This window comes from Mauremys mutica, chromosome 10 (genome assembly GCF_020497125.1).
Source record: "Mauremys mutica isolate MM-2020 ecotype Southern chromosome 10, ASM2049712v1, whole genome shotgun sequence".
NCBI classification, from domain to species: domain Eukaryota; kingdom Metazoa; phylum Chordata; order Testudines; family Geoemydidae; genus Mauremys; species Mauremys mutica.
The window spans coordinates 57,139,159-57,150,412 of NC_059081.1; the positions used below are offsets into that span (position 1 = coordinate 57,139,159).

The following is an 11,254-nucleotide window of genomic DNA, read 5'->3' on the forward strand; positions in this document are numbered from 1 at the left end:
TTCCACAGCCAGCTGGGGCCGAAAGCAGTTTTTCTTTGTACTTAGCATAGTCTGCATTGATTTTTGACCTTGAACGCAGAGCAACTTTCTCTTTATCTCTGGGCCAAGCTGAATTTCAAATTAACCCGTTCCTAGACAAATTGCTCACACTGTGTCAGAGGCTCTTCTTTGGTGATTAAAAGCTCCTCTGAGATATATGATCTTATCTATATTGAAGGTACCTTCTAATGGGCATTGTTTAGATGGATTTTCACGTGTGAGAAGATTCCAATTCTCTAAATACCTGCAGGTTTTAGGACCATAATGTACGTACATGTAATATGCTGGGGTACCCTTAGTGGGTGAGGTGGAATGTTTAGACTGTCCCTTACACATTTTCCACTTACACACACAGGGAGGGTGCCCTGTCCGCGCTAGCAGCTCATAAAATAAGGATCTCTCCCTACAGGGCACTCACACAGGAGAGACTAACGAGGATGACCACGACTCCCCTACACCTCCCTTCAGCAAAGAGCGTCGGCTAGTCTCTGGGAGACGGCGCCGCTTACTCTGATTGCGTCCAGTGAGATGATCAGACTGTCAGTAGCCCACACGGAAAGGAAAGGGGAGGGAAGATGGGTTCACACGCTCCTAGACCCAGGTAGCTTCCTCGCCGGACGATGCCAGGCCGAGTCAGCCCACCGTGGATCGGATCTCCTAAAGATCCACTAGTTACCGGGCTTGCATTAGAGTAGTCCTGGTCACGAGCTTTCGCTTCACAGGGTACTCTGGGCGTCTTCCGGTAACAGTCACTCACACTGGTATACACACACACACACCAAGGCCATTATTTCCTATTACCACGATGCATCTTATCTTGCTGCACAGTCAATAAGTTCAGATGGCATGAGCCCAACAGAGACAGACGTCCCAGTGGACAGTCCTCCTCCCAGTGCAACTCTGGGGCATATGATGGGAGATTTTTACAAGAGGTCTCCATACAAACAGCTTCAGAAGCTACTTGTTCGCTGACAAAACAGGAGTAATTGGAGGATCGTGTTGTAATTAAGTGATCCTTCTGGTGGCCACCTTTCCTGGCTCTTTAACTGATACTGAGGCCAATCAACTGTACAGAACCTCTTTAGTTTACTCTTAGTCATTGGATCCAAACCAAACACCTTCCAATTCACTAGAATGCATTCCAGGGGCGTACACCTTGCCCTACCGGCCGTACCCTGTCCCTGCCCCATACCATGGGCATGCCCTTGACCCATTATAGGACTCTCTATCATCTAACGGGAATTACAACGACTGGGCGTCCCCAGCCTCGGGCAAAAGTCCACACCACTGGACTGCTCCTACCTTATCCACGGGACTGGTCCTCACCATCGTCCGCAACAGCTTCTCCACTACTTGAGCGCGTTGCACCGTTGTGTCCTCCAAGGTCGGCCTGACGCATCTCTGCCGAGGCCCCCGGTAAAGGCACCGGTGCGCGTCGGCTGTGACCGTCGTCCACCGGCCGTCGGAGGAGTCCGGGCAAGGCACAATTTTGCCTCGAGCCCCATGTTGGGCGCCAAAACTGTTGCCGGCCCAGAGGGCCCGAGGGGGCAACAGCGGGTTCATTGCCCGGTGTGCGTCGCACTAATTAACACACCAGGGTGGAGAAGCAGACAAAGTTTATTTGAGATCTCAAAGCGATGCCAGGAGACAGACACGTCTCAAATCAAGCACACTAATTACAAGCAAGTTCCCCTTTTATATTTCAAGCTGTCTGTACAAGCCTTTGTTTCTTCCTGTTTTTCCCCCTTCCTCCCTTTCCCTTGCAACAATTACACTAAACACTATATTGTAGCTTGTTAGAACTGTTCTTATTCACATGTTTATTTATGGCCTTCACAGCACAGACGCATGCAGACTTTCCTCCCCCTTTTCCCCCGTCTTACTGCCGCTTTTTGCTGTTTCAAGCTGTACTGCAGCTGCAAGCTAAGAAAGCTGACAGTTACAAATTTTGCTTGCTGTTTATTAGCATTTTAGGCTGGTTAAAGTTTACAGCATGGAAGAACTTTGGTTCACTTAGGCCTAGAGTCACAACTTTGGTTTACTTAGGCCTAGGGACACCAACACAGGTGATGGGGCTACGGACTCGCGTCCCGCCTTTCGGCCAGCCCTAAGCAGTCTGGGGTGCGGTGATGCAGGGACATTACTTCATGGCGGGCACTGGCCCTTGGGTCACCCTCTGGCCAAAGGCTGTGCCGTGCGAGGTAGGCCGGCCAGCCTGGCCAAGGGCTGGGATTTGGTGTGAGCTGGGCCGATTTCCGCCTCCCCCCACCGCCACTCCTCTCCGGAGTGAGGGGTGTTGGGGCCCATCTGTGGGCGTCCGTTTGCTACGTAAGGTTCCCGCCACCGCTCTTCTCTGACACTGCGCTGACTGACGGGGACCGCCCACTGCCCCGATTCCCCCGGTCTTCAACGCGTTTCCCCGCCGGTTCTGCCCGCCTGAGCGGGGCTTTGGCCAGCCACCCCAGCACTAGCGCGATGGGTGCAAGCCAAGCCCGGGTGGCTGGAAAGCAGGGCACTCGCTCTGCTGTGCGCGCCGCAGAGGCCTGACTGTGCCCCAGGGGCTGAGTAGGGTAGTGGTAGGCAGGGCTGGCTCCAGACGCCAGAAAAGGAAGCAGGTGCTTGGGGCAGCCAATGGAAAGGGGCGGCACATCCAGGTCCTCAGCAACAATTTGGCTGTGGGTCCGTCAGTCCCTCTCTTCCTCTTAGAACTGCCACCAAAGAGAGGGAGCGAAGGACCCACCGCTGAAGAATGATGTGACATGATTGAGCTGCAGCCAAAGTGTTGCCGATCGGATTTTTTTTTTTTTTGCTTCACTGATTGGGCCAGCAAAAAAGCTGGAGCCAGCCCTGATGGTAGGCATACTGCGGGACCGCCTCTCTGGGTGATCCCAGTGCTCAGGACTGTAGTTTGCATATTTTACTTCTCCTGCCGGCCTTGCAGGGGGCTCACCCTCCTCCCAGTGGCAGATTAGACAGTGGGCCAAAGGGGTGTACCCAGGGGCCCCAGCCCATTGGGGGTTCCTGGAAAAATAGGTGCCCTGCCCTCTGTGCTCCCCACTAAGCTCAGTAGGTCAGCAGAGTGCATCCTCAATACCATGGCTAGCATCAACTCACAGAGTGGTGCACTGTGGGTAGCTCCACAGTCCCCGCTGCCCATTGGAATTCTGGGTTAAGCTCCCAATGCTTGATAGGGCAAAAACATTGTCACAGGTGGTTTGGGGTTTTTGTCTCCCCTCTCTCCCTCCCTCCTTGAAAGCAGTGGCAAACAATCGTTTTGCGCAATTTTTTTTATGGCATCTGCATGGTTCCCCATGCAGATGCCATAGCACAGCAAGCATGGAGCCCGCTCAGCTCACCGCTGCTGTTGTGAGCTTTGTAAACACCTCATACATTATCCTGCAGTCCACCACCATGAGGACAATTGTGAGGAGGACATGGACACACACGTTCCTGAAAGTACAGGATGTGGCAATTGGGACATCATGGCGGCAGTGGGGTTGATACAGTGGAACGCCAATTCTGGGCCCAGCAAACAAGCACAGACTGGTGGGACTGCATAGTGTTGCAGGTATGGATGATTCCCAGTGGCTGCGAAACTTTCGCATGCGTAAGGCCACTTTCATGGAACTGTGTGAGTTACTTTCCCCGGCTCTGAAGCACAGGAATACCAAGATGAGACCTGCCCTGACAGTTGAGAAGTGAGTGGCAATAGCCCTGTGGAAGCTTGCAATGCCTGACTGCTACAGGTCAGTCAGGAATCAATTCGAAGTGGGCAAATCTACTGTGGGGCCTGCCATGATCCAAGTAGCCAAGGCAATCAGTAACCTTCTGCTAGCAAGGGTAGTGACTCTGTGAAATGTGCAGGTCATAGTGGATGGCTGTGGTGTGGCGATAGACGGAAGATATCCCTATCTTGGCACCGGACGACCTTGCCAACCAGTACATGAACCGCAAGAGGTACTTTTCAATGGTGCTGCAAGCACTGGTGGATAACAAGGGACGTTTCACCAACATCAACATGGGATGGCTGGGAAAGATGCATGACACTCGCATCTTTAAGAACTCTGGGCTGTTTGAACAGCTGCAAGAAGAGACTTACTTCCCAGACCAGAAAATTACCACTGGGGATGTTGAAATGCCAGTAGTTATCCTTGGGGACCCAGCCTACCCCTTGCTCCCATGGCTCATGAAGCCATACACAGGCAGCCTGGTTAGTAATAAGGAGCAGTTCAACTATAGGTTCAGCAAGTGCAGAATGATGGTAGAATGTGCCTTTGGACATTTAAAAGCTTGCTGGTGCTGTTTGCTGACTAGGTTAGACCTCAGCACAACCAGTATTCCCATTGTTATTGCTGCTTGCCGTGTGCTCCATAATATCTGTGAGAGTAAGGGGGAGATGTTTATGGCGGGGTGGAAGGTTGAGGTAAATCACCTGGTGGTCAATTTTGAACAGCCAGACACCAGGGCAATTAGAAGGTACAGGTAGGCATGCTGTGCATCAGAGAGGCTTTGAAAACCAGTTTCATGACTGGCCAGGCTACGGTGCCAGTGTTTGTATGTGTTTCTCCTTGATGCAAAACCACCCCCTTTGTTGAATTTACTTCCCTGTAAACTAATCCCCCTCCCCCCTTCGACCACAGCTGGCAAAGGAAATAAAGTCCCTATTATTTTGAATCCATGCATTCTTTATTTGTTAAAAAAAAAAGTGCGATCACTGACAATGTAGCCCGGGTGGGGTGAGGGAGGAGGGAAGGACAAGGGCACATTGCTTCTCGTAGCCACACTACAAATCAGAGCTGTTCGAATGACAGCCTTCTGTTGCTTGGGCCATCCTCTGGAGTGGAATGGCTGGGTGCCCGGAGCCTCCCTCCCCCTATTCTTGGGCCTCTGGGTGAGGAGGATATGGAACTTGGCGAGGAGGGCAGGTGGTTATACAATGGATGCAGCAGCGGTCTGTGCTCTTGTTGCCTTTCCTACAGCTCCACCAGATGCCTGATCATGTCCATTTGCTCCCCCAGCATTTCCTACTGCAAGTTCTGATCACGCTCACTGAATGCTTTCCTGGCCTCTGCCACCGAATGCCTCCATGCATTCATCTGTGCCCTATCAGTGCAGGAGGACCGCATGAGCTCTGAAAACATGTCATTGCAAGTGTGGTTTTTTTGCCTTCTAATCTCCGATAACTTCAGGGACGGAGGTGATACAGGGAGCATAGAAACATTTGCATCTGCAGGGGGGGATAAAAAGGGAAAGTAAAATTTAAGAAGATACATTTCTGAGAACACAAGGGAGACTCTTTCTTTCACAGTGAATCGAGCAATTCACAGCAGACAGCACATGTGCTTTAGGTACAAAGTCGTATTTTGTCTTTTATATTGAGTGCCTGCCAGTATGGTGAGACATCATACACGGCTGGGCAACAGAATTTGGTTTCCAGGCAGCCATGGTAAGTCAAAGGGTACACAGGGTTGGCTTCTTCTGCCTTCATAACATGTGGGAATGGTTTCAAATTGCAGCGTCCTCCTTTCCCATAGCAAGCAATGCCGGTTGGGTTTGCTGTTTAAAAGGAGGGAGCTGCAGCTTTGGGTTGGATGTGCAGCACCCCTCTCTCCCCATCTTTTGGCTATTCTCTGGGATGATCCCTTTTAGCCAAGCGCAAACAGCCCAGCATGAATGGGGTCATTTTACTGTTCCCTTACATAAATTCCCCTATTTCAACCAGGTGACCGTGAATGATATCACTCTCCTGAGGCTGACACATTAAGATAAAGACTGAATTTGCATGAATGCCACCAAAACCCAGGACCATTTGCTGCCATGCTTTGTGCTGCAGTGATTCCAGACTACTTGCTACTGGCTTGGCATGGTAAAGCTTCCTACCGTGGAGGAAGAAATAAGGCAGCCCTCCCCAGAAACCTTCTGCAAAGGCTTTCAAAGTACCTCCAGGAGAGCTTCATGGAGATGTCCCTGGAGGATTCCTGCTCCATCCCCAGACATGTTAACAGACTTTTCCAGTAGCTGAACTGGCCGCAAATGCATACCAATTCTTCAGGGCAAATCAAACATTAAACACAATTGCTTTTAACCCCTGCAGTGTAGTTACAAATGTGCACCACCAGAGATGTCTTCTCTGCCTTCAGGGTCTGGGCATCTGCCTTGGAAGGGTATTGGCTCCAGGGTGATGAAAAGGTCCTGGCTGCCAGGGAGAATGGATTCTCCGCTTGCCTGCTGCACATTCTCCTCCTCCTCCTCCTCTTCCTCATCCACAAAATCCTCCTCCACGTTGTGTGAGACTCCCCCCTTGCAGGTGTCCACGGACAGTGGTGGGGTCCCTGGCCCAGAATGGCATGCAGCGGCATGTATGGGGTTCTGACCCGAAGCTACCGTTTGCCTCCTTTGTCTTATGGTAGGCTTGCCGGAGCTCTTTAACTTTCACGCGGCACTGCTGTGTGTACCTGGTGTAGCCTGTCTCCACCATGCCCTGTGCGATTTTGGCATATATATTAGCGCAGGGGTAAGTAACCTATGGCATTTGTGCCAAAGGCGGCACGTGAACTGATTTTCAGTGACACTCTCACTGTCCGGGTCCTGGCCACTGGTCCGGGGGACTCTGCATTTTAATTTTAAAAACCTTATTTACTTTACATACGACAATAGTTTAGTTATCTATTATAGACTTATAGAAAGAGAAAATTTTAACATTTTTAGAAGGTATTGCTGGCACGCGAAACCTTAAATTAGAGTGAATAAATGAAGACTTGGCACACCACTTCTGAAAGGTTGCCGACCCCTATATTAGCATTTCTTCTTTTTGATTGGAGTTCTGCCTGCACAGATTCTTCTCCCCATATAGCAATCAGATCCAGTGTCTCGTGTTCACTCCATGCTGGAGCTCATTTGCGATTCTGGGACTACATGGTCACCTGTTCTTCTGAGCTCGCCACGCTGACCAAACAGGAAATGAAATTCAAAAGTTCCCAAGGCTTTTCCTGTGTACCTGGCTAGTGCATCGGAGTTGAAAGTGCTGTCCAGAGCGGTCACATTGGAGCACTCTGGGGTAGCTCCTGGAGGCCTATACCGTTGAATTGCACATCTGCTGCAATTGCTGCATCTGCACTACCCCAAATTCAACCCAAGAAGGCCGATTTTAGCACTACTCCCCTCACCAGGGAGGAGTACAGCAGACGATTGTAAGAGTCCTTTAGGTTGACGGAACGGGGTTGGTTGTGTGGCCACATTGCTTATAAAATAGACCTAACGCAGCTAAATTTGACCTAGCCTTGTAGTCTATAGCAGGGCTAAGAGCCCAGAGATCTCTGAAAACTGAGATATCTCTAGGATTAAGAGGGATAAGTAACCCTAAATAGAGACCTGTTACTTTTTATTTTTAAAAGCACAAGCATAAATGTGTCTTTATAGAGTGGATAAGAACAGAACATAAGCATGACCATACTGGGTCTGACCAGTGGTCCATCTAGCTCAGTATCCTGTCTTCCAACAGTGACTGGTGCTAGATGCTTCAGAGAGAATGAACATAACAGGGCACTTACTGAATGATAAATTCCATGTTGTCCAGTCCCAGCTTCTTTTGGACAGGGAGCGGCTTAGGGACACCCAGAGCATGGGGTTGCATCCCTGGCTGTCTTGGCTAATAGCCATTGATGAACCTATCTGCCATGAATGTATCTAATTCATTTTTGAACCTACTTATACTTTTAGCTTTCGCAGCATCCCCTGACAATGAGTTCCACAGTTTGATTGTGTGGTGTGTGAAAAAGTACTTGCTTATGTTCGTTTTAAACCTGCTGCCTATAATTTCATTGGATAACCACTGGTTCTTGTGTTATATGAAGGGGTAAATAACATGTCCCTTCACTTTCTCCACACCATTTGTGATTGATAGACCTCTATCGTATCCCTCCTTAGTCATCTCTTTTTTAAGATGAACAGTCCCAGTCTTTTTAATCTCTTCTCATATGGAAACTGTTCCATTCCCCTAATAATTTTTGTTGCCCTTCTCTGCACTTTTTCCCATACTAATTTGTGAGGGGGCGACCAGAACTGCACGCAGTATTCAAGGTGTGGATGTACTATTTTGAATTCAGAGCTCAAAAGCTTGTCTCTGTCACTAACAGAAGTTGATCCCATAAAAGATATCACCTCACATATCTTGTCTCTCTGATATCTGGGGACTAACATGACTATAACAACACTGCAAGCAATCTTTATATTGTATCATTTTGTACTTTTTTTCTTTGTGATAAACAGGGCCTTTTTGACAATGGCGAATCAAGCAACTGCTGAAACATCCTCCATTTTCTCCCTGAGTTCTATTAGAGGGCACTCGAAAGGGAAGAAGGATAGAGCTTTAAAAGCTGCAAAACTGAATGCCTCTCTTGTGTCTAAAATCAAAACTAAAATAATAAGTGAGTGTAATTACTTTAAAGTAAACTGTTACAGCAATTTAATCCATACACTGTGTACACCATTGAAGTAGATGGGGCGATGGATGTGCTTAATGTTTGCTAAATTGCCTAAATAAAGAGGATTATTATTAATATAATATTAAAGTTGAGAGTTGAAAGATGGTCTTGTGGCTAAAACATGTTACTTGGAATGACAATTATTGTATTCTTTACCTGGTTCTTCATTAGACTTTCGGTCCTTGACCTTTGGCAAGTCAGCTAGGCTAAACCTTTTAAAAGTGCACACTAATTTCACGTGCCTCTGTGGTAGTTGTGGTTGTTCAATATGTCTACAGTCAAGATGTAGTTATCTCATATTGGGCACCCAAATTAGTGGATTTTTTAAAAATGTTGACATTAACTTCTGTGTGCCTCACTTTTCCTCATCTGCAAAATATGTTGGGGTGTAAATAAGTCATTGGGCCACATACTGAATGATGAGAATAACCAAAGCTCTTTAACAACTGCATCATTCTCCGAGCAGTATCTGTCCTGTGCACTGAATGAGTCAAGAATAGCTTCATTTTACAGACTCCATGGCTAAACACATAGTTTTTGCATGTTCTTTATGAGAGACAATGCAATGAGATATGTGAATGAGACGGGGTTGTCGTGGGATTCTATTCCCATCACTGCTAGAATTGATCATGCAACCTCTCAGATCTTCAAATATCTCAGCTGTAAAATGTGGGAAAATCATAAATACTTATCTGTCTCCGAAGGCAGAAGCTTGAGGCCTTGCTCAATAATGATTTTGAAGGTCACAGAATTAGTAACATAGCCACTGGAAGAACTGCAACTAGAACTCAAGATCTTCTTGCTCCCAGCCCAGAACAACTATTGTTAAGTCAAAAAGTATTTTGATACAGGAATAGAATCAGTTTTGCCTGTGTCTTGTCTCTAGTTTTGTGTGTATAATGCAGAAAACTCAGCAGCACTTTGAATCATACACAGTAGATTAGAACATTAAGACAATGAAGAGCAAGTGTCCAATTGGTTCTACTGTGCCTGTGCAAATAGTGATTTTTTTTTCTGTGACTGGACAGTTTTTCAAAATCACAGTGGAAATCCTCTCTAAGACCTAAGGAGTTTTACCTCCTTTTAAATTTTAAGTTCCTACTCAAAAGCTTTTTGACACTAGAATTGTTCTAAAAACAAATGAACAAATCCAGAAATATATTTTAACATTAGCAAAACTACCCATTATTAACCTTGCCCTCAGAAACAGCTACGCAGTTTTTGCTCAGACTTTACCACACAAAAAAAGTTCAGCTTGAGGCAGAGACCATAAATGGAATAAACTTTTAACTTGAACCTGACTGGATAGTTTTCAAAGTGATAAAGCAACTGGAAACAAAGGTTTGTAATGTATCTTAGGCCAGCTGTAAGCATTGTTACTGCTCCATCAGAACTATGAGTAATGTCATAGACTGTAGCTGAGACAGAGGCAGACTGACAGGAAGAAAATGAGAGGTGAGCAAAAAGTAGAAAATTATTATTATTTTATTTCTTTCTACAGACAACTCTTCTATTTTTAAGATATCTTTAAAACATAATAATAAAGCATTGGCTCTGGCTTTGACTCTGGAGAAGGAAAATACTCGGAGGCTGAAGAATGAGAAGATCTTTCTACAGAAAGAAGTAGAGGAGTTGCATTTTCATAATGTCGTACTTCGTCAAAAATTAAACCGTTTGGTATGCTGTAATTACCATAATACTTAAACTTTCTGAGCAACTAAAAACAAATATCACATTTTAATGGAAACTTAAGAGAAAATTAGTTTAATTTTTTTAACTTAAACATTTAAAAATATTTTATCTACAGTGATTATTTAAAATACACAGTTGCCAACAGGATGGAAAAAGGTGGGGCTATATATTGTCTCTCAGCGTTCTTGTTCAGAATTCATTTTTTCTTAATAGGATCACCTCATGCTTCTGACTGATCCGAAACTCAACAACACACCTCTGTGTGGACATTTTATTCCCAGTTTTACTTTTATATTTTTCAGTAAGCAGATTAATCAAATGTAGAAATTGCTTCTTCCTTTGCCTTGATCATGAAAAGGTTACAAAATATTTTTACTGTTATTTATGATTTCTTCTTGTATAATGGCTTAACTGTTTAAAAGAGAATTCCATCTTTCAGTCCTCATTTATATTTTTATATACAGAATAAAACTCTCATAGAAATAGAAGCATTTATGAATAGCAACCTTTTAACAGCAATTGAAATGAGCAGTTTTTCTGAGGTAAGTGTGTTTTGTTTGAATATTTACAATGTTGTAAATAAAAGGGGGTAAGGCTATTGTCTCTGCTGCTTAGTCTTATAGTCTATACTATTTAATTTTTGACCAAGGGTAAAATTTTCAAAAGCACCTAAGACCCATTGATCTTCAATGGAATGTAGGCTTCTAAGTCATGTAGGCACTTTTGAAAATTTTACCCCAAGTTTTTAGGTATTTGGGATGAAATCCTGGCCCCAGTGAAGTCAATGGGAGTTTTGTAATTGATTTCAAGGAAGCCAAGATTTCACCCTTTGTATTTCGAGAAACTAGTTCTAAAGTTACTTAGCTACTTATCCTGATGAAGCCACGTTGTGCAAAAGTGCTGTTAGATGAGACCTCTGCTTGAAAAATGAGGTATGAATCCTAGAATCATGGCAGAATTCCAATTTAGGTAATACATTTTGCTTTCCTGTATACCTATATAGTTTCAACACAATATTTTTTCACTTCCTGTTCTAAACT

At 45.6% G+C, this 11,254-nt stretch overlaps 1 protein-coding gene across 4 annotated transcripts in view; it reads left to right on the top strand.

Moving 5' to 3' along the window:
• The window catches only part of SGO2 (shugoshin 2), a 32,974-nt gene that overhangs the window by 5,330 nt on the left and 16,390 nt on the right, over positions 1-11,254 (top strand). For 2 of the 4 annotated variants that reach the window (XM_045032275.1, XM_045032278.1), the window contains exons 2-4: positions 8,308-8,465; positions 10,024-10,199; positions 10,679-10,756. In XM_045032275.1, the coding sequence (XP_044888210.1) occupies positions 8,321-8,465; positions 10,024-10,199; positions 10,679-10,756 (399 nt within the window). In that variant the 5' untranslated portion in view covers positions 8,308-8,320. Of the gene's footprint in view, positions 1-1,698; positions 1,722-8,307; positions 8,466-10,023; positions 10,200-10,678; positions 10,757-11,254 lie in introns of those variants that run through there. The other 2 variants (XM_045032276.1, XM_045032279.1) reach the window with 2 other exon arrangements.